At 40.9% G+C, this 23,776-nt stretch overlaps 1 protein-coding gene across 1 annotated transcript in view; it reads left to right on the top strand.

Annotated features, from left to right (window-relative positions):
• Positions 1-23,776, top strand: part of TUBGCP3 (tubulin gamma complex component 3) — a 56,069-nt gene continuing 32,293 nt past the window's right edge. The window contains exons 1-7 of the mRNA XM_083735255.1: positions 1-523; positions 11,790-11,897; positions 13,437-13,504; positions 14,839-14,916; positions 16,303-16,520; positions 19,767-19,939; positions 23,452-23,570. Of these exons, the coding sequence (XP_083591381.1) occupies positions 448-523; positions 11,790-11,897; positions 13,437-13,504; positions 14,839-14,916; positions 16,303-16,520; positions 19,767-19,939; positions 23,452-23,570 (840 nt within the window). The 5' untranslated portion in view covers positions 1-447. The remainder of the gene's footprint in view (positions 524-11,789; positions 11,898-13,436; positions 13,505-14,838; positions 14,917-16,302; positions 16,521-19,766; positions 19,940-23,451; positions 23,571-23,776) is intronic.

The raw sequence follows: 23,776 nt of genomic DNA, 5'->3' as shown, positions 1-23,776 counted from the left end.
ATGCCGGGCGATACATAGATAGAAAAGAGGCACAAACACTCCTTCCATATTAAAAACTAAGCCCCGGGCAGGGCCTCTTATCAGTGTTGGTAGGGGCCCGTTTGCAATGCGGAACCTCCTCGCCGCGGCTTAGCGGCGGCGCGAGGGAAGGTGTTCGGCGTTGCACCGTCCGGGCTGCGAGGGGCATTGTGGGGGCCCGCGTTTGAAAACCGTTGCTCGCTTCTTCTTCTCCTCTCTCAATTTTTATTCCCCCCCCCTTCCTTTCTCTCTCTCTCTCCCCCCCCCCCCGCCACCACCTCTTCTCTTCTCCCTCCGGCGGGTTTTTATTAAAATGGCGCCCTAAGCCACCCGAGTTGGGAGGCTCGAGGAGAAGCGGCCCTCGGAGGAGGGTAAGGGCGGGCGAGGGGCGCGTCCTCCTCCCCACCCTCCTGCCTCCGATGCGAGAGGATGGCGAGCCCGGATCAGAAGTCGCCCAACGTCCTGCTGCAGAACCTGTGCTGCCGCATCCTGGGCAAGGGCGAAGGTAACTGCCTCCCCCGAAGACTATAGAAGCCCTTTCCCGCTTGTCGTGAGCTTGCTCGGGTCGCTTCTCCGTGTGTTTGTGTTGGCTTGTGTGTGTGTGTTGTGTTGCGTAGCGGCTCCTCCTGCCCTTCTGTCAGCGGAGCAGCTGTGGGAGCCGTGCAGGTGGAGCGAAGGATGCTCTTTTGCCTCCCCACATAATAACGTGCAGGCAGGCGAAAGAGGCTGCTGCTGCTGCTTTCGGTGGGTGGCTGAGTTGAGCAGACGGACAGCTTCATGCCCCCTGGAATAACTTGGCTGCAAAACACCCTCCCCAGACACCGCCTTGCCTCCTCCCCCTGAAAGAGGTGCCTGAAACAGTAATTAATGCGCATCAGAGAGAGAGACAGAGACGTCCTGCTGTAAGAGTGCCTGGTCGGTTCTGGAAGTGGGGGCTCCAGGTTTCTTCCCTCAGTGGGTGGACTTATCTGAGATTTGGCCCAGCCACCTGGGCATCAGAGCTTCTTTGTGCATATAAATAAGGCGACGGTGGTGGAAAAGCTAAGTAGGACCTCTGAGAGGAATAGGCTGGATGCTGGCTCACTGAATATTGTGTGGAATAGGTAAAGGTAAAGGGTCCAGTCGTGGCCGACTCTGGGGTTGCGGCGCTCATCTCGCTTTATTGGCCGAGGGAGCTTGCGTACAGCTTCTGGGTCATGTAGCCAGCATTGTGTGGAATATCTATACACAAATGTAATATTCTGCATTTAGCGTGTTTTTTGGGCAGGGGAGAAATCAGATCCACATGTATAGTATAGGATGACACTCAACTTGACACCAGGAGGTGTGAAATGAATTGGTGCGTTAAAAAACCCCAACAACTGCTAGCAGGGCCCCCGTATGGTTTCGGGACCCTTTTGCAGAGGTTAGACTGGATGACCCTCGGGATCCCTTCCAACTCTACAATGCTGTGATTCTATGAACCTAGTTAGCCATAGTATGCTGGACTAGGTGACCACTGGCCTGATCCACTGGCTCATCTTCTGTTCTTAACCTGCTGGGTCAGGCCAGTAAACCATCTAGGCCAGCATTCTCTTCTCACAGTGGCCAACCAGATGCCTGTGGGAAGCCCTCAATCACTATCTGAGTGCAACAGCGCTCTCCTGGTATGGGTCCCAGCATCTGGTATTCAGAAGCACACTGCCTCTGACAGTGGTGGTAGAACATATAGCCATCAGGGTTAGTAGCCATTGACAGAGTTATCATCCACAAACCTGTCTAATCTTCTTTTAAAGCCATTTTAGTAGGCGTAAGCTGAATATGAGACTGCAGTGCACTGTTAACAGCTACAAAGGCTAAAACAATTTTTGACTGCATCAGCAGATGCATAGTGTCCAGATCATGAGAAGTAATTGGTACCACGGTTCTGCATTGGTCATGACTCCAGGTCTGGAGATTGTGGTTTAAGAAGGATATAGACAAATTAGAACATCTCCAAAGGATGACGACAGATACAGAGGAGCCTAGAGACGAAGTCCTGTGAGGAAAGATTGAAATCAGGTACACTTAGCCTTGAAATGAAATTATTACGTTCCAGTGTAATGACCACCTTAAGTATCTGAAAGGTTGTCACATAGACAGAACATACTTGTTTTCTCTTGCTCTAGGTAAGGAGTAGCCAATGTGGTACTCTCCAGATATTGCAGGACTGCAACTACTGGCAGTCCCAGCTAGTGTGGCCAACAGGAGAAACCATGTTGCCTATCCATGCTCTAGAAGTTAAGACCAGAACCATTGGATCCAAATACGAAGAAAAAACTTAGAACATTAGGAAGAACTTTATGGAAGTAGAAGCTGTTGGACAGTGAGGCAGACTGCTTCAGAAGGTGGTGGACTCTCCTTTGTTAAGAAGTATTTACACAGAGGAGAGATAGTCACCTGCTGGGGTTCTGTAGAAGTTGATTTCTGCATCATTCAACATTTGAGTTCTTTTCCAAATCTTAAGAGGCTTGATTAACTTCAGAGCTATCTCCCAGCTGATGAGATGTTGCTAAAAAAAGCTGTGTTGAGTCTTTTTTTTGAGCAATTGAAAAAGAGGTACAGCAGGTATGTTGTGATTAACATCCCATAAGTAAGCACACAGATGAGAAAATCTCAGGAAAAGTTTGAAATGCATTCTTGTTTCTAAAGCTAAAAGTCATCCCCATTTGTAGGCTACTGTTCAAATACTTTGAAAGAACAATGTCTACTGAATGCACAGCTTCCTATAGATCATTGTGGGAGATTAAGTATACATGATTATGGTATTTCTCCAGATACTCATATTTTCATAATTAAATTTGTTAGTTACTGCTGACGTAAAATCCGCTTCCTGAGCATAACATGCATTTTTGTATGTGTAGGTTAAATTTTCTTATTTGGTAGAAAAAATGTAGTACTGAATTACATAATACATCCTGTTAATCTGTTTGCAGTGAGAAAATAGTTACCTATGAACGGGACAGTATTGTATCAAAGATTATATCTTTGATTATATAGATTATATAGATTATATATAGGATTGTATCAAAGATTATAAAAGCAAAAATGGAACTGTGGTATGTTTTATGCAGACTTCAAGATGGCTAAAAGTCTGAAAACACCAATTAAAAATAAAATAAACACAGCTAAAAAAGAAACTAAAGGGGGGATAAATAGAAAAAAACAGTAAGAAGTAATAGGTAAAGTAGCATAATTAAAGACCACATGGCAGAATTTAAAAAAATACACCCTACAATGAAGGTTAACTTATTTTATGATCCGCTTAAGCTACCAAAAAGGAGGCAAAGCAAACTTCTTGGGATGAAATTCCAAAGCCGTGATTCAGCCCTATTTCTTGTTCCAGGGGTTATTAGAACCCGTATAGGGCCTCCACTGTGGGCTTTAAATGACCTGGCAAGATACAGGAGGAGATGGTCCTTTAGTTATCTTGGTCTCAATTTGTGAAAGGCTGATGGTTATCACTAGCATTTTGAATTGGGTCCAGTAATCCAACTCTAATTAACAACCTGATTGATGATTTCTGAACTGACTGAAGTTTCTGGACACTTTTCAAAGCAACCATGTTAAGTGACTTTGAATGATCTGGATGTGTCATTGTGGTTAGGTCTGCTGTCTTGCAGCACCAGACTAAACTGGGCGAATATACATCTGACCATGGCTTTTACCTGAGTGTCAATATCAAGGCCACAGCCAGAAGCATGCCCAGACTACGAACCTGTGTTGTGTAACCCCATCCAAATCATGTTATATTATTTTTCTGATATTGGAGCAGTTTGTCTGTATGGCTGCCCTGCCCTGCTGTGAGCTAAGCCATGGTTTGTCTTAGCATTGTGTTATATCTGAGCTCATGGTTTATTTCCAGACAAACCACAAGCTGTAACCAGGTCTATGGATTACTGGTTGTGGGTTGTGGGAGATAAACCACAAGTTATGACTTAGGCTTACAGCATTTTGCAGCAGCAGGACCAGAGGAGGAGCAAAATTGCCATGATATTCTCTCTGGGAACCCACTCATCTGCTGATTTGTGCTTAGTCATGGTCATTGTCTCAAATATGGCATAATGAATATTTGCTTGTTCTTTGAAAATTAGTTAAGATGACTTGGATGCATGCTTTATTGTGCTTTAAAAGTTTGGGGTTTCTTTTGGTGTGTGCAAGCTGGTGCAAATATCAAATATGATTCAGTAGTAAAGAACTTACTTGATTGTAGTTGGTTGGTATCTGTCTTGAAAGACAATGGTGTGTGCCTCCAGTGATGAAGTTAAATCACTGTGTTAGCAGCACTTAAGTGACATCCCCTGGGAGCAGGCCTGGGCACTATGTACGAAGGGCCTGGAAAGCAGAGCACTGCATTTGGTACCAGCTTGGCTGCAGGAGTTGCTGGAAAGAGGCAAATGAGGTGCCACCTGACCACCTAAGGGACTCCACTCTGGATTTGTGTAGGGTTTATTGCTTAGCCTTTTCTTCTCCTGACAGTATCCTGGAAGCAGTGTTCAAAACTCCCATTGTTCTCGGCATATTTTGCTGGGTATTTCATTAGTGTGAGCAGTTTCTAAGTTCTGGGTGCAGTACTGCGCCTAAGATTTCAGATTAAAACTGCGGAAGGAAAGGAGGACCTTTTTCTGCCTCCTCACTTCCAGCTACTCTCTGAAGACTGGAGAAGAGACCCTCTTAAGAATGTTAGAAGACAGGAGAAGGACTAGACCATGTGAAAAATGAACATAATACTTTAGCTGCAGTTCAGTCCTTTTCAGCCTTGTATTCCTGTTATAAAAAAGTTTGCCTAGACATTCTGTTGTTGCGCCCGTAACCTAGCTTTAAGGTGCCTTTTAGCTTCTCAGTTTCATATCTCAGTTTCCAACACTGCCTCAGGCAGCTGAGGTTTAGGATCAGTTTTCCTTCTCCTAGATGGGCTAGTTTCCCAGGTTGACGAGCCCCATCTGCCTCTGACTTCTGCATGTGCAGAAACCACCTTCTTGATTGTTGGACCCACTATTATTCTTGTGCACTCAATTTGTCAGAGCCTGTCATTGCCTGCAGAGAAAGTCCCTAACTCGCAGAGAGCGTAAGACCTATCGGCTATCCTCACCTGGTTTAGCCGGCCAGTCAAAGCCATTCCTGGGGTGTGGCTGCTGTTGTATGCTGACAGCTTCTGGGAGCCACAGGTGAGAACTAAATTCAAGGTGGGGAGCAAAGGTGGGCAAACTACTCCAGATGGAGCACAGCATGTACCCCTCCCATCCCCTAACACTACATACATCCCATTTGATTGTAGTATTGCACAGGATAATTCACCTGCCCATTTTATGAGACTGAAGTCTCTAGAGAAGAGACAGTGTGTTAAACTTGTGTGAATTTCACCAAATAATTGTTTATAGAATGTTTTAATGAAGGTAGGTGTAATTGCTAAGTAGATAGATGGGTATGAAAATACAAATCTTAAAAATTGGGGAGAGTTAACTTGTGGAAGTAGGTTGTTTGCCTCTGGGGGGAAATCTGTGCATCTAGCACAGAAATGAAATCCCAACAGCACAATTCCATGTATATTTACTCCTAAGTATTACTCATTGTGTTAAGTGAGACTAACTTAAACATGCATAGGGTTGTAGTATAATGCTATAATTATTTGCTCAGATCCTTGGGAGTAAGATCCATTTAATAACTGTGACTTACTCCTGAGTACAGTAAATATGGGAATGTTTAGATTGCGTGTAGGTTTTGTTCTTTTAGCTCACTTTGGGAAATAGGTCCTGAAGAACATGGTGTTCTATAAGCTGGCGATAAAATTAGGCTTTTCTTAAAGATAACTTGTTACTTGCAGCCTGAGTTGTCTAAAGAGTTCAGATTGGGGGAGAAAGGTCTTTTTGTCCAAAAATCATAATCTGCCACAAGGGGAAGGGTGACAGAAGACAAAACTGGAGCAATACCAAATTTATTCATTCCCTTGAACGTTTTATCAGAAGTAGAAAGGCGTATTTGATTTTTTTAAAAAAAAAATCAAATTCAAAAGCTTTAGAGAGCTGAGTTGAGCCAAGACTTAAGACCTGCTAAAATCAAAATTTGTGGTATAAAAAGTAGCAGTTACCCAGGTGATAGATTGAAATTGCCTATCCTTATGCAGTTCAAATATCTTTACAAATAGGGAGCTTTTAGAATGAATAATTTGTCTGATGTTTATGCTTATAAAACTTGTATCATTTTGCTCCTTTGAAATACTAAAATGGTTTCCCTTATTTATAAACTCTTTTATTTGGCTTAAGCAGTGCACACTGTAGGGCTTGCCCTATAAAACATAGCATTTTGTGCTTTTTATTTTAAAATGTCATTTCTTTTGACAGTAATTAAACTAAGAATAATTATTATGATATGGTAAGCATAGTGGGCAAACTTGGCAATGTTAGATAATATTATGTTAATTTTAATTACTCTTATTTACAAAAAAAGGCTACCTTCATGTATTTGTTTGGGACTTTTAGCAGTTAGCATTGATGTTGTATGAGCTGAGTCTTCTACAGTGCCATCCTGTACATTTCAGTGGGAACTTTCCCCAGGAATGTGTTCATAAGATTTCAACTCAGATTTGTACATTACTTCATTTATGGAAACATCTTTTGTCATATTGGGAAATGTGGACATCTTGGACATCTTCCTTTAAATGCAAGTAATTCTTCCTCAGTTTTAACATTGTGAGAGATTCCTGGTAAGCTTCCTACTGGTTGTGCACGGGGGCAATGTTTTCTTTCACATCGGTACTTTTGTGCTCATGTTAGTAATCAAATCTGAGGACTTTATTGATTCTTTAGAAGGAGGCCAGTGATGCTGTGTCCTGGAAGCGTCGAGGGCAACTCTAATCACATACTGTAAACATCTTTCTGTAAACAGAGAAATGTGCTGCTTTAAAGGTTCTTGACTGAGAGTTGCTAGATGATGAAGTGAGGGACCAGGTTGATTGCAGACATTTGCAGATGGAATTGGGGTCATCAATAAGCTTCGCACAATATAATAGCTATGATGAAAATAGTTTTGTTATAGGTCACAAGGAAGGGTCTAATTGGGGCAATTTTTTTTTTTTAAAAAAGGTTTGTAAAATGATTTTGTAAACCTGTGGGGTGCTATTGACCCCACCTACACAGTTTTTGGTGATGTTATGATTTGGTGATTTGTCTGTTATGAAAATGGGCAGAATACTGTTTCTTCATCCTCTGTATTCTTTTCTCACATAAAATGGACACAACAGGCTCTGGGCTAAGCACCTGCAGATAGTGGCAATTAGTGAATAACCTTAAAGAGCATTTTGTGTGGCTACTTTGAGCCCTAGCACCCTGTGTGCATGTTGTTTGGGCTTTCTTGGACATTCCAAGGCAGTAAAATTGACCTTAAAAACCATAAGTGAAACAACATTTTCCCTACTAAATTACACCCCCCCCCGCATCCCACCCAAATGCCACATGGTACCGTATTTTTCCATCTATAAGATGCCCCCATGTATAAGATGCTCCCTATTTTGGGGGACTCAGATTTAGGAAAATGGGGGGGGGAGATGTATCTGTGTATAAGACGCCCCTTAATTTTTGACATTATTTTTAAGGAAAAAAACCTAGTCTTATACATGGAAAAATACGATAATTTATGCTCTGTATTGGATGAGAACTACCTTTGTTTCAATAAAGGCTATTGAGACAAAAAAAATATGGATTTTGTCTGGTGCTGTTCGGAGGTGTTTGACCCCACCCGTAGATGAAAGGTTAAACTTTCCTTCTCCCGTATCCTTTGCCAAGATGGTGGCATTTATGCTTGAGGCTACAGGAAATTGGATTTCATGACTCCAAAGACCTGTTGTTGTTTTTTACTTTTCTTGTGTCTTTTCAGCAAATGGTACTTGAGGTCTTAAGTGCAAACCTTGTTTAGCTATTTTCAGTGGTTTTGTAAGGTGTGGGAAGGAAATCATTAAGCCACGTAATTTAACCATACATATCTAATTCCGTACTCTCCCTTTTCAGGAAATTTCTAAAAAGCGCTAGCAGTGACAGTTCCTTTTTTTCTTGGATCATTTTGACTTTAATTTCCTCTTGCCTCTAATAGTTTGTCTACATTTTCGCAGGGAATTTGTTCAGAGTTCTTTCTAGGCTTTGAAATATGCATGCCGAACGCTGCAGTTCTGAGTAGAAATACCTCTGATACATTAGTGGAGATGGTGAGAAGGTTGTGAAAAATGGATGATAAAAGAAAATTCCCACTAAGCATTATTGAAACCTGACTTCATAGCAGCTACATAAAAGCATGCTCAATAAAAATGTGCCTCCTTAAAATTATTGATACTTTTGTTCTTTGCGTTCAGCGCTTTGAGAATCAGAATGCTATTTACTGGTGTTCTGAATTCTTTGGAGAATATTCCGCAAATCTGTTCATTAAGAGATCCTGTCAGAGTACTCAAATAAGGGCACGATTGTGAAATTGCTAGCATTCACATGAGCTTTGAAAGGCAGGTCTATGGCTATGTTTCATCTCACATCTTTATCAATATCACACTTAATTTATATCCCACTTGCATTGTTTTCACATTTAAGAGGTGAAGGTCTCATTCAATTTAATTAGACTTTCACGGTAAAAAATATAATGTTTTGAAGGTCAACTTTTCTAGGGGGCGTACAAAGGAACACCATATTATATGAGAGTAAGAGAGAGTGATGGATGCTAATTTGCTAAGTTCTCTGTTTAGCCTTTTGTTAACATGAATAATGGAGTCATAGAATTGTAGAGGGTCGTCTAATCCAACCCCTTGCAATGCAGGAATCTCAAATAAAGCATCCATGACAGATAAGAGGCTTCCTTTGCATGCACCCTATATACAGCTCATTAGGAACTGCAGGATAGAAGTCTGTTTCTTTATATTTGTAGAGCCCCTTCGCTTTATACTTGGCAAAGGTATTTGCCTTTTGGAACTGAGGCTGCCCAGCAGTTTTCTGTTTTGCTGACCCAGTTCAGCCAAATGTTGAATGAAGTCTCTGGCAGGAGCAGAGACTTTTAAAAAGCAGTTTGAGGAAAGAGTGCCTTTTCATCTCAAATATTGCTTAGGTTAAAATAATATTTACTTCTTCCTCTTGCTAAGCTGTATGGTCAATTTTATGGCCTAGCGATTTCATGCACTGACATGGTGCTGCCTTTATTCTGTCCAAGGTTCATCCAATTGAAAGGGCGCATGTGGGACCCTGGACGTGATATGGTTGCTACATATGTATTGGGAATTCAGCACATTTTTTATTACATAAAAATTATTAGAAGTTATTACATCTTTCTAATGAATCTAGGTTTCTGATTTGAACTCCATTAAGGTTTTAGAAACTGTGGAATATTTTTTTCAGAAGCTGTACTTTGCCATTAGAAATATCAGCAGCTCTTCTTCATACAGAATTTGTGTGGCCAACAATTTAAGACTGAGCGGACTGCTCTCAGTTCAGGTATATTAAAATAATTGTTATACATATGTTATATTCCTGTGCTGTGCTATATGGAATTGGGTGAAAACCAACTCTGGAAAGCAGCTTGTCAAGATGTTTTAGACTACTATTCCTATCCAGAACTGAACACTAAAGGTAAAGGTAAAGGTACCCCTGCCCGTACGGGCCAGTCTTGACAGACTCTGGGGTTGTGCGCCCATCTCACTTAAGAGGCCAGGGGCCAGCGCTGTCCGGAGACACTTCCGGGTCACGTGGCCAGCGTGACAAAGCTGCATCTGGCGAGCCAGAGCCGCACACGGAAACGCCGTTTACCTTCCCGCTGGTAAGCGGTCCCTATTTATCTACTTGCACCCAGAGGTGCTTTCGAACTGCTAGGTTGGCAGGCGCTGGGACCGAGCACTGTCCTTAAATAAGTGTTAGCTAAGGGATTGGCTTTTCTGGATAGAATTCAGAAGGGCTCTGCAACTAATTAGAAACACACAAAAAATCTCCTTTGGTATCCACTCGCAAGAACAGAGCATTTTAGAGCTAGTTATCTCACCAGTTTCCCTAAGAAATGTACGTATTCTTGTGGAGCTGTGTTTCCAGGTGATGCCCAATGTAGTCTTGGATGGCTGTTACAACAACGTCCCACGCACAGACAGACTTTGTATTTGCGGTCAGCCTCAGGTGGAAGACATCACTCATTATCTGTTAGCTTGCCTCTTTATATAGGGTCCCAAGAGTTCACTTTCTGAAACCTTTGGTTGCAGAAACATGTATACCCCAGCAGAAATGGTTCAGGGTTTTTTGTTTTTGTTTTTCTGAGTGACAGAAATATCTTTGTAACACAGAGAGTGTTTATGCATTGGCTGCAAAAAATAAAAAAATTAAAAAAGAGGAAAAGGGATTTAGATAAAATTGCTGTGGGTTGTTTTGGTGATACAGAGGTTTAATCTGAAATCAGGCTAAATCTAATCTTGTTGATGTCTCTGGTATCTCCTCTCTCTCACATCATGGATGTCTGCTTATATTATGGATGTATGTTCTATATTATTTTATTAATACTATTGCTACGAGTTTGTCATGGCCTTTGGCTAGAACAATAAACTTAAGTAACTGTAAGTGAAACTGGAAACTGAGTATTTCTAATGCTTTATTTATTCTCCCATACTGTTAAAGGCAGAAATGCTTTCAAATACTGAGATTTAAAGTCGTGTTCAAATTGAGAGCAAAAGCCAAACAGCTGAAAAGTCTTTGGAATGGTGTGAGGATAAATGCAGTGTTTAGCGGTAGAACAATGTTCAAATGATAGAGTGGGCAGATTTCTAGGAGGAAATAGTTGGGTGTTCTCATGTATCCCTCTTTGGAATATCGCAGAATGTGTAATCCTCTGGACGTTATGAGTATGCCAGGGAATATTTACTTATCATTCTTTGTCATTGAAAGCCCCTACTAGTAGTTCAGCAATAAAATTGCTAGCGCATTTGCAAAGCTAAGCAGGGTCTGGTATGATTTCAAATTGGATGAGGGACTATGTGTTCAGATTCCTATATTGCAGGGGGTTAGACGAGGTGACCCTTGGGATCCCTTCAAGCTCTATAATTCTATGATTTTTATGACCTGTGTTTATTGGAGGTGCCTATAAATAGACATGAAGCTTCTACAACCCTGTAATGAACTTCTGAAGTAATCCAAACTATGTTTCTTACTTCTGCTGACTGCTTCTGAGCAAACTGTGGTATTAGACACAAAAAATCCTGTTTGTGCAGGAAGACACTTTTACATTCATTATTCTGGCAGATTAGTATCGGGTATGTGCATGTGTGTGTGTGTGTAGGTACGCAACTCATAACATTAAATGATTTTCACAGTCTCTTATTATTAAAGGTAAAAGTAAAGGACCCTTGACAGTTAAGTCAGTCACGAACAACTCTGGGGTTGCAGTGCTCATCTCACTTTACTGGCCAAGGGAGCTGACGTTTGTCCGCAGACAGTTTTTCTGGGTTATGTGGCCAGTATGACTAAGCCGCTTCTGGCAAAATCAGATAAGTGCACGGAAACGCTGTTTACCTTCCCGCCGGAGCGGTACCTATTTATCTACTTGCACTTTGATGTGCTTTCAAACTGCTAGGTTGGCAGGAGCAGGGACCAAGCAACGGAAACTCACTCCGTCGCAAGGATTTGAACTGCCAACCTTCCGATCAGCAAGCCCTAGGCTCAGTGGTTTAGACCTCAGCACCACTCATAAAATTAAATGCATATTCACAGTCTCTTATTATTAACAGTTGACTAATTGTGATTTTATTACAGCCGATGTAGCCCAGCAGTTTCAATATGCAGTGCGAGTCATTGGAAGCAACTTTGCCCCTACTGTTGAAAGAGATGAATTTCTTGTAGCAGAAAAAATTAAAAAAGAACGTAAGCTTATTTATTATTTTTTAACAGTGTTCAGAGCAAGTTTTATAAGGTGTTCAAAGCTGTGTGGGTGTTGTCTCTTATGATAGAGAAGGTTCATTTTACTGTTCATCAGTATAAACTTTTACCTTGTTTTTCACCATGCATATATGTGCTTGCTTATTTATTTATTTATTTATTTATTTACTTAAAATATTTATAAGATTCTCTTCTAGACTATGTCTACCCAAGCTAGTGAACAGCAATACAACCATAAAATACAATAATAAAATGGTTTATTTTGTTTCAACTACGGCAGACCAACATGGCTACCTACCTGTAAATAATAAAATTGTGAAAAGGTTTTCTCACACAATCCCTTATAAAAGCTTCTAAAACTATTTTTTATGAACAAACAAAACATTAGCATATAAATCAGTACAAAACTATTTTCGAAGCTATTTAAAAAACAACACCTTTCAGCATGTCCAAAAGACACACCTGTTAAAAACCAATTGAAACAGGTGGTTTTAATTCTTTTTTAATTCTCTCATATAGGAGAGAGAGAGTGTAATATGAACTGTAGTAATAGATCACTGTGTCAGCAGAAGCTAGCAGGGAAGAAGCAAGAAGATAGTGTAATATAGAGTAGATGTATTTATTCTTTTGTCTGAACAAATTTCTATCCTTCATATGTGGTTGTAAGGAAAATATGGAAGGAGATGTGTGCATTTATCTATTATTATAGTGTAGAGTTGAATATTCTACGTATAAACATATTCATATAGGGTCATTTCATTCCTGTCCTTAGGGGGAGACCCTGTGGCAGAGCGATCACCATATTTGTCTCCTTGCTGCTAAATAAGCTAGGGTGGCAGGTGGAGGAAGCAGATTTTTTCACTTTCCCTTCCATTGATTCTAATGAGAGAGAAATAAATACAGTAGACTTATGCACATTTAACTTGCACACATTCAACTTTACATGCTTGGCAAAAAAATAAGTAAAAGAGCGGATGTCCAGTGGGGCGGAGAACTTTGGCAATCCTACCCATCATTGATCCAATGTGCTTTGATGATATGCTATTTTGGCTTTATGCATGATCCCCAGAACATAAGTTGTGGGCTTACTATACTCCAGGCCCAGGCCTGGCATAGTCTTGGGCCAGTTTGTGGTTGTGTCAGGGGATTTTGAATCTTGCCGATCCATGACTGCTGGAAATCCGCTTTTTTTGACCCCCTCTGCCTGCGGGATATGGATCACAGAACATCTGTGCTCATGGATCTTTTTACAAATTACACACACATATCCCTTTCTCCTGACGGAACAGCACTTAATGTTGTTTCTTAAGGTCTCTTAAGCAGCCTTTGACTAGGATCACAGGCCTAGTCTTAAATATGACACCATCCTTCTGGCCAGAATTAATAGTCATCTACATTGTAACAAAGCAGCTGGTAGCTCAGTGAATTAGGTATCTGTGTTGATTGAATTTCTGTTTAGTTTAAATACTAATGTTGCACATGGCAGGCTTGTAGTGTTCTTAACTTGCCTTTTCTCTTTTAAAGTTGTGCGGCAAGGAAGGGAAGAGAATGCTGCTGTATTTTCAGAACTCTACAGAAAACTCCACTCACAGGTACAGGAATATGTTCTGAACAACCCAATATCCAATATGGAGACTAGCTGCTAATTGTTGAGTAAAGAATACCACTAATGTGGCTTTGATAGATCAAGGAAATGAGTTGTGTTTGAGTTTCTTCTGATCTCCTGTCCTGTAAAATATCAAAAGCCTGTTTTTGAGGAAAGTAAAAAATAATCATCACGTGGTTTTTGTTGACTATATGACTTCTTATGGGAAGGACATACATCAGCATAAAATGTGTTTTGCTTTTTATGTTAAACTTATCTCACCACAATCTATTTTTAAGATAATGTGTATTGATTTATTGATCAGGTTTTCTGTCGGCCTCTTAAGTGGTCTTGGTTTTCTTTCTTTTGTACTTGAGAATTTATGAGTCAGTTTTGACAGTGAAGTTCAGCGAAGTTCACAAACTTTTGTATACTGCAAGCAAATCCGTTATTCCCTGGCATTAATGAGTTGACTTCCCTCTGCTATAGAGAGACTAGTTCAATAATTTCCAGACTTGTGAGAGCAGTATAGTAGCTGCCTAAAAACAGCAGGGCATGAATTAGCATGAAGCCCAGCTGTTGGTGGGAGATCTATCAGTCATTTGTTTAAGCCACAGCTCATGTTTTTCCGCTTATATTGCAAAGGTAAATAGATGAATTAGAGAATTTGAACAAACCATGCTTAAAGAACCTAGAACAGTGTCCTGAACTGTTGAGAATAGCCATTAAGCACTTCCGAATACTTTATATCAGTACTTTTATCATATGGTTATGACAAGCTGCTTGCTGAAATAGCACTGTGAAGATAATCCACCCACCCTGGTTGAGTACTATCATCAGATCAGGGACAAATAGAAAATCAGCAGGCATTTAAGTCTCTTAAGAGGTGGGTCTGGTATTATTATTACTATTATTATTATTATTATTAAAAAAAGAACTTATCTAGGCAGAGGTAAATGGCAGATAACCTTCTGCTACATTGGCTGCAGTCCAAACCCACATAGAATTCAACAGGACTTTCTTAAAAGTAGCTGTGATGGGTGTATACATGCACCACTTTCCATTTTGAACAAAAGTAGACCTGTAAATCTTTAATTGATTTGACCGATGCAGCTGAATGAAAAATTGGCGGTGGGTGGTTTTTTGCAGCACTGTAATCACGAAGCCTGAAGACCAGTCATGCACTACAATCAGTCAACAAAGCTTGGTTTCCATTAATCTAACCTTGCGTCTCCCATCCATACCACTATTAAATCATGGTAATACTTGCTCACGGGCAAGTAAAACTAGAACTAATTTTGAAACCACGTTACCATTTCTAATAGTTACCTCTTGTGGCAGGGAGTTTTGAAGAACAGATGGTCAATCCTCTACCTCTTGCTGAGCCTCAGTGAAGATCCACGCAAGCAGCCAAACAAGGTAGCTATTTTTGTGGGTATGGGTGTCTATCTATCTCACATATAATGAACATGTAAGAGTATCATCGAGCTGCAGTTTGCTAGGCCACAGGCAAGCGACATTGTGAACTACAGCATGGCAAGAGTTGGTGGGTGAGCAGCCCAGGTGAGCTGGACAGTCAGAAGAGGCTGCAGCAGGCCCCCAGCTCTGCTGGCTCTTCCTTCTGCCCATTCTGGAGCCTCTGCCCCTCGGATTCAGGTCCCTAGGCCAGCTGCCACTGCTACTGTCCTTCCTCCTCTGCAATTGGCCTTAGAATCAATCTGCTACTGCCAGGTAACATAAAGAGCAATGCAGGGATGAAGAAGGCATCAGAAGTAATGGCTGGCCAGTCGTAGGCGGCAGGAGATGGAAAAGAGAACATCAAAGCTGCCCTGTGATGATCCTTTCAACCTCTGATTCCTAAGGTTGCTGCCACTGCTACAGAAAGCAACAGAAAATAAGTCTGCATTTTGAAATCTTCTCTCGTTTCCGGCAAGGGGCAGTGAGGAGGCAAGAAGACACAAAGCGAAGAAATAAGCTTTTTTCTCTCCTTTTTCTACTCCTCCTCCTCCTCCTCCACCCCACCCCCCATTCTGTGACGCTGGGAAGCATGAGAAAAGTTTCCTTCTAAGGCTTACTTTAGTGGAAGTTGGTATTTGGGAACCGCTCAACCGATGGGACGTAGTTTATGGAGCATTCACACACACATCACTTTTTTATCGGTGTTGATTTAAAAGAATTAAAGCTGGAAAACAAAAATAAAAGCCAGTAAAAGTGAAATTATAAAAGCAAAACATAACTAAAGATTGTAACAGTGTTTTAACATGCCCGGATAAATAAAGAAGGGTTTTTTTTTAATCAAACTTTTTAATTGATTTTCACATTTAGCACATAAAAAATACAAAAAGATAAAAAAGAAAAACATTAAATAAATAAGTTTTTGCCTGGCGCATAAAAGATAGTAGAGTTGGTGCCAGGCATGTCTATCTGAACAAACCTCACCTCTAATGGAGGTGGGATTTAGATGAAGGCCACTGGCACAAGATCTCGGCATGCAGGCAAGTTGATATGGAAGGAAAGAGCAGCACCCCTTGAAGTACTGTATTATTACAACTCACAATGTAAAAAACTGAGACAAACGTAAAGTTGAAATGTTAGAGGTTAACCTTACTAACGTTTAGCGCCTGTTTAGAAACGTCTTTGAAAAGATTGGGGCTGATTCTGAAAAGTGTATTCTGTATTTTATTTTTAATTTTTAAACAGATACATAGGCAATAGGTTTCAGAAGGATAATGTGTTTATAATCATTTAGCTAATGGCAATCGGTTTATTTTAAAACATTGGGTTGTTTTTCCCCCTCCCTTCAAGGTATCAAATTTCGCCTCACTGTTTGCTCAAGCACTGCCACGGGATGCCCACTCAACTCCGTATTACTATGCCCGGCCCCAGAGCCTGCCTTTGAACTACCAAGACCGGAATGCTCAGTCTGGCCAGAATTCTGCCAGTATGGGGAGTAGTGGAATCAGCAGCCTTGGCATGTATGCCCCGAATGGGCCAACACCAACCCCGCAGTCATTTCTTCCAGGGTAAATGAACATTTTTCATGTTGCCGATAACTGTGCAGAGAGACATGTTTCAGTATATAGCAGGGGTGACAGTGAAGGCTTGCTGTTCAACAAAACTGGCCTGCATGGCAGCTGTCGTCTTAACCTTGTACCATAGGTCAATTTGACTTTTATTTAAGCTTGTTTTATATCCTGCATCTCAGTGTTTCTTAAGGTGGCATATGCTAAAATAGCAAAATCAATGGCAAATCCAAAAAAAGATTAAAGAAAGCAGCAGTTAGAACAAACAGCGGAAACAGCAGAGCAATAAAAACATTTCAGAGGGAATTAAAGCTGTTACAATTATTTTTTGAAAGACATCCAAGTAGTTTCCAGGCAAACCTATATGGGAAGAAGATTCCATAGATAGGTCACCACTGCTTAAAAGACCCTCTCCAGTCACTGTCCTTCAGGGTTGGTGGAACTGCTGTAGTTAATATACCTAAGACCAGGCTTCCTCAAACTGGGCCCTCCAGATGTTTTTGGCCTACAACTCCCATGATCCCTGGCTAGTAGGACCCTGGCTAGTAGTCAGGGATGATGGGAATTGTAGTCTCAAAACATGTGGAGGGCTGAGGTTGAGGAAGCCTCCCTAAGACCATACAATGATTTAAAGTAGTTATGGGGGGAAAGCATCTGAGGGGTAAGTGCACTTACCTGGGAGAAAGCCCCATTGAACTTAGCAAGACTTGCTTCTGAGTAAATGCGCATAAGACTGTATTGAAAGTCTTATTGATCAAAGGCAGCTATCCCCCCTCTCTCTGGTCCACACTAGTGTTGTCTACAAGACAACACAGAGACACTCTGTCTTCTGTTAGTCAAAGATTATGCAAAACTGGAGTCCAACCTTAATACTTGGTTAGAATATGAAGAAAGTAAACAGTTCTTAGCTCAATTTCAAGAAGACTGGTAATTCTTTGGACTCTGCTAGACTGGTAAAGAAAAAGCGATTTATATGCGTTGTTTGTGTAATATAACAGTGTGCCACAAGATGGCGACGTGGAGTCCCGTTTTTCTCTACCTGTTTTCCCTGTTTAGATTTACAACGCTTTAAACTGAAACACTTCTTTGATGTGTCCAGATCCAGCCTTTGTTGCTGGAAAGGAAGTTATGGTTCTTTATAAGTCACCTTTTGATATACTTGCTATAACTCACCCTCCCTGATACCTTCTTATGAAGGCAAGTGCAAGTATTGCTAGGGAAAGGAAAAAGAGAGAGAGGGTATATAAAAGTGATGTGTTCATAATTACTGGTACTTGTTTATGTATGGCTTGTATATTGTGCCTTTCCTCCAAAGAGCTGGATTTCAGGCAAAACTTTTGCTTGAAATCATTGGATGACAATTGTGTTTGCTCCAGCACCAAGACAGAATTTTTGCAACGTGGCATTATCCCAAAGTGCCACGGGGAAGTAGTCATCACATTGGGGATAGCACTACATCTTGGCAATGAGGTCTAGCTACTAGAATATCAAAGGAAGAGGCTTCCAGACTTTGTACACCAAACTTGTGGTTTGTGCTTATGGTTCAGTTTTTTATTTGGGGGGGGGACCAGCATTTTCTTCTCCTGCCTTTAAGTTCCAGGGAATTCAGGAAGAATTGTGGTTGCTCTTGCTTGCTTTTCCTTCTCAATACCTCACAGTGGCACTGCAGGCACATTGCCACTTGCAAATTCCTTTCATGGGACCTTATAAGGGAAAAGAACTGATTTTTAATGTGAACTCCTATGAAGCCTGTAGCTGCCCTATGCCACTAAGGGAGCTAACTCTCAACCAGTGCTTCTGGGTGACTAATCCTAGTGCTTTTTTCCTATTGGTTTCCCAGAGGTTCTGTCAGCCAATAAGGGCCCATGAGCCTTCCATAAGGACAAAAGGGGTGTTGAGATCTGGCCCTTCCTCTCTTATGGGAGTTATGGGAGGCTACTCGTTTTCATTTCTAAACCACCATATTGGAATGGGGTGATAACAGATTTTAGGTGCTTGTAGAGAGAGCTCTGAGGTTATGTTGGGAAGATCTTTGTTTTCATTAACAACATTCTAGGATGTCATCCTGAGGGGCAATTGCCTTTGTATGTTCCATATATGATGACTGGGAGAGCTGAAAATCTATCTTACTTTTTAATTCCCATATTTTTGAAATACCAGAGGCAGTCGTCCCACTTTCCTGAAACATGCAGCTCAATATTGAGAACCAAGAGTGCAAAAACAACATCAACAACTTTCAGGGATGTCCTATCTGGTCTGAAATATATTTTCCTGAACAATTTGTTTCAGAAATGTTTGGTGTTGGATAAGTTTTAATAAGCTTAGCGGGCTTATCTTGCTGCTCTTGATCTGGGAAGCTGGCTTGCCCTTTCCCATGGTATATCTTAGCAACTTGACCCTGACTGTACCCAAAATAAGGTGCTAACCCAAATATGATGATGCTTATCCATGAGAATTCAAGGTAAGAAACATCTGTTTCCATGAGTAGGGCTAAGTTACTAAAATAAAATAAGAGCAATTGCTTTTCTATCTGCATCGACCTATTAGAGGTGTCAGAACATTAAGCTGAAGCAACTTTTTGGCTAGTCTCAAAATTGTAGAACAATCACGGTCACCCTGCTGAGGTGAGAGACCCTTTATTTTTATGATTGTTTTAGAAATTAGCAATTTTCCCACTGCAAATATTTATCAGGAATTATTCTCAAATGATTCTTTTATTTTTGCAGGGCTGCATTAGCCGTAGTTGGAATCACAGCAAAGTCATCTGGCTCTGAATGGGTAGTTGAAATTTCTGTGGTGCTTTATAATAATAATAATAATAATAATAATAATAATTTTTTTATTATACCCCGCCCTCCCCAGCCCAGGCCGGGCTCAGAGCGGCTTACAAGCAATAATAAAAACAAGATGAATGGTTACAACTTAAAAACAAAAATAAAATACATTAAAATAATGGAACATTAAAATATTAAAATGTAGCCTCATCGCAGGAGGAGAAGGAAAAGAAAGGGGAAAAAAAGAGAAAAACATTATGCAACATTAGTAGGCATGCAACAAGTACCTTTTCTATGTAACTGTCAAGAACTGCAAAATGGTGAATTTCTAAATGCATTATCAAAGATACTTGGCCATGATAATGCCTTCTGCAACTGCCTATTTTTTTGAGCTGAAATTTCACAGAAATATAAGTAGTTTTGCTATAAGTAAGACAACTCAATAGCTACATTATAGCTTTTATTTCTGCAGACAATCCTATCAACGTGCAGGCGTGGGAGATTGCCTTCGGCAGCAGCTGGGGGCACGACTTGCCTGGACTTTAACCGCAGGCCAGCCTACATTACAGAACTCTACCTCAAAAGGGCTCTCAACCACTGTTTCACGTAATCTGCCAAGGTCAAGGCGGGAAGGGGACATAACGGGTGAGAAAAATACATTTCATTGTTCTTTATATTCTTGCGTCACAGTGCTTAGCTCAGATTGGGATGTTTCAGCTTTGACCTTGATACCAGCTGATAACAATTCCCAGGAAAATTGTGTACACACAGGTTCTGCTATAGGAACACTAGTTGTCTGAAATCTTAGCTACCTGAACACAAAGACTCATACCCAAACCTCACTACAAAAACAGGCTGGTTCAAGTATCTCCAAATAGCTGGAGTCTGCCCACTTTCTTCCTCCTATGTTTTGCTGGTCGGCGCAGAATATATATATATGTATGTATGTATGTATGTATGTATGTATTCTCAAATGAAAGCCTTAATGAGTTCATTGGAACTTACTTCCAAATAAGAGGGTATTGGATTGCAGCATAAATGTACCCCCTCCCCAGTATTCAGATATTTCCTGAGGCTCAAACTATATGAAGCTTCATGTTTTTTACCCATTTGAAAAACAAAAAACAACCAGCAGAAAACCAAAAGTAATTTAAGGGATTAAGTTGAGGAATGACAATTTTGGGAAAACGTATCTGCACCTATTTCTCACTTCCCTCCCCTTACCCTGGCTGTAGGCATAAAAATAGCTTTGGGGAGGCACTTTTGAGCTGAAGAACAATTGGAAGGGAAAGGGTTAACCCCCCCCCAATCTCTGGCTTAAACTCCAGCATTGTAAGGCTGCATTGAGTTATTTAGATGATGTCATGTCACACTTAGTTCGAACCTTAGTCTAATAATGAGACTATACCCCACGGCAAACCGTTTTTGAAACCTAAGTGATTTTGTGTGCCACCAAAATAAGTTACTTGGGTCCTTGCTTCATAAAAGAAATGGCTAACGTGCTAAGAACCAAAGTCACATAAGTGTGCTCTGCTACCACTGGAGGAACACCCATAAAGTGGTGCTGGGACAGTGAGGTTGACCTCTGAATTTGAGGCACGTAGTTTGGTTATCTTCTGCCTTGGATAACTCTTCCCGTGTTCCAGAAACTACTTTTATAGGCATCGTTGAAATTGATGGCTCTGCCTCCTATGGGCATCACCCTGTGCTGAGATCATCAGTTGGCTTTCTGCCTCTTCAGTTTTGTTTCCAATTGCTCTCTTACAGGGCTCTGGAAGAAAAAGGCTCAGCACGGCATTTGCCCATTTGTGGAGTTAGGTAGTGGGGAGGGTTTTGCTTCAGTGCCCGAGCTACACATATTTAAATGTGGATATATAGATTTTTTTAAATTTAAAAATGCATTAAATTTACGATTTCACTTCAAAACCATTTTTGTTTATGTTTAAAGTGCAAAGTGATTCTGATCATATTGCTGGAAATCAGTATCAACACTATGCACTCTAAAGAAGATAAGCTAAATTTGTACAGATGTGTAATAAAGTGGAATTTGTCACTGAGGGTGGTATCAAATATTAGGCATTATAACAGTTTATCCACTGCCTTCCCTGAACTTAAGTATCTTTAGTCCATTGACTGTAAAGGGGCGACTCTGAGTACAGTTGTACCTTGGAATTCGAATGGATTCCGTTCTGGAAGTCTGTTCGACTTCCAAAGCATGGCTTCTGATTGGCTGCAGGAAGCTCAGATGTTCGGCCTCCAAAAATAGTTTGCAAACTGGAACAGTCACTTCTGGGTTTGCAGCGTTCGGGAACTAAGCTGTTCGAAAACCAAGGTATGACTGTATGCCTAAGCACCGTATTTATCGCTCTATAAGACGCACCAGACCATAAGACGCACCTAGTTTTTGGAGGAGGAAAACAAGAAAAAAAATATTCTGAATCCCAGAAGCCAGAACAGCAAGAGGGATCACTGCGCAGTGACGCACACACATTTCCCCTTACATTTTAGGAGGGAAAACGTGGGTCTTATAGAGGAAAAAAATACGGTATTTAAGAGCAACACTAGAAGGTGCCTGGTATAATCTCACTACAACAAATTAAAGTTCGTTCTTGCACTAACCCAATCATTGGTACATTTTTCATTTAGAAGAGAGGTTAGTTTTTTAAAAGCTGGCTGTAAATGACCTTGTAGAACACCCTTGAGTTTTCTCAGTAACTTTCCGGAAAAAATTATATTGCATAAAACATTTCCTTGCCTTCCTCTGCAAAATCTGCACTTTGACAATCTAATGGAGTTCCCCTATTTTTAGCCCTCATCATCCTTAAAACCTGGTTGATATTGTGGTGCCACAGATACAGTATGATTTGAATAGAACCTTGGACAGCAGTGGCTTCCACAGACAGCGGGTGGTGGTGGGGGGGGGAGAAACCATCTCCATTTCTTAATTTATTGTGTTTATGTTGTGCCAGTAAAAAAAACATTTATTCATTCTGTCTGGCAAGATGTAACAGAAGGAACAGATGCATTCTGCCATTATATTATGTAGCTGCTACTAACTAAATTCATATTCCAAATTAAGGCCTTTTTTAAAAAAAGAAAGCAGATGGGTTTTGTGCACGTATTGAGTATGGGAGAAACTCCTGCCTGTAACTCTGCAGAGCTGCTGCCAGTCTGTGTAGGAAATACTTAATTAGACCAATGGTCTGACCTAGGAACATAGGAAGCTGCGTTTACAAAGTCGTTGAAAACGTTGGTGGAAAGCTCATCACAAAGTGTCGTAAGCTGCTTGTTCAATGAGGTACCTAAACCCCCCAAGAGTCTTTTTTGGAGGCTATTACAGGTAATACTTTGGGTTATAATGTCCACTGTTCCAGTCGCAAAGAGTGGATATGCACATAGAAACATCCCAAAATTGGGGCTACTAGGAGCTACGTTTGACTCGTTGCATGAATTTTTAAACAAGGCTGTAAAGTATTATGTTTGCTTTGTTTACATAAATGTGGTGGTTATTTTCGTAGCAAAAAATATTTCAGAAATTGGATATGACTTTGTCTGAAATATTGATTTGGTTTTAGATATCAAAATAATGGTAAATCTGGAACTGTGCCCTGTTTGCTGACTCACTTTAGGACTGGAATTCTATGCAGTTATACCCTGAAGAGATGCAGGTGGCGCTGTGGTCTAAACCACAGAGCCTAGGCTTGCCAATCAGAAGGTCAGCGGTTCAAATCCCCATGATGGGGTGAACTCCCATTGCTCGGTCCCTGCTCCTGCCAACCTAGCAGTTCGAAAGCACATCAAAGTGCAAGTAGATAAATAGGTACCACTCCGGTGGAAGGTAAACAGCGTTTCCGTGCACTACTCTGGTTCACCAGAAGCAGCGTAGTCATGCTGGCCACATGACCCAGAAGCTGTACGCCGGTTCCCTCAGCCAGTAAAGCGAGATGAACGCCGCAACCCCAGAGTAGCCCGCGACTGGACTTAACGGTCAGGGGTCCCTTTACCTTTATACCCTGAAGAATGGAGCAAGCTTGATTGAGCTCAGTGGGTCATATTTCGAACTAAATATAGTTACGCTTTGACTGTTAAAATGGCAAACATAATTCTTAAATATTCTGCATATAGCTTAATCTGTTTGTTTCCCCCCCACTTTTCAGGCTCTGTTGAAATAACAGAGGCATATCTTGTGAGAGACATTTTATACGTCTTCCAGGGAATAGATGGCAAAATCATCAAAATGTTCAATTCAGAGAACTGTTACAAAGTAGACGGAAAGGTACAGTAAAGATCTTATACCTGTTTTATATAGATAGTCTGCACACAGGGAGAGGGAGGGGAAACTGTGCAGTATATCCACTCTTTTCAATTATTCTTTTGCCTTGGTTTTAATTTTGCTTTTTTAAAAATGTTTCTATCATTGTTGGCATCTAAGGCAGTTGGCAGTAAACCAGTAACATAAAAACAACAGATAAAAATCAGAAG

Source organism: Podarcis gaigeae (genome assembly GCF_964106915.1).
Source record: "Podarcis gaigeae genome assembly, chromosome: 4".
Classification (NCBI taxonomy): Eukaryota; Metazoa; Chordata; class Lepidosauria; order Squamata; family Lacertidae; genus Podarcis; species Podarcis gaigeae.
Note: the sequence above shows the minus strand (reverse complement) of the source record. Positions and strands in the feature narration are given on the sequence as shown.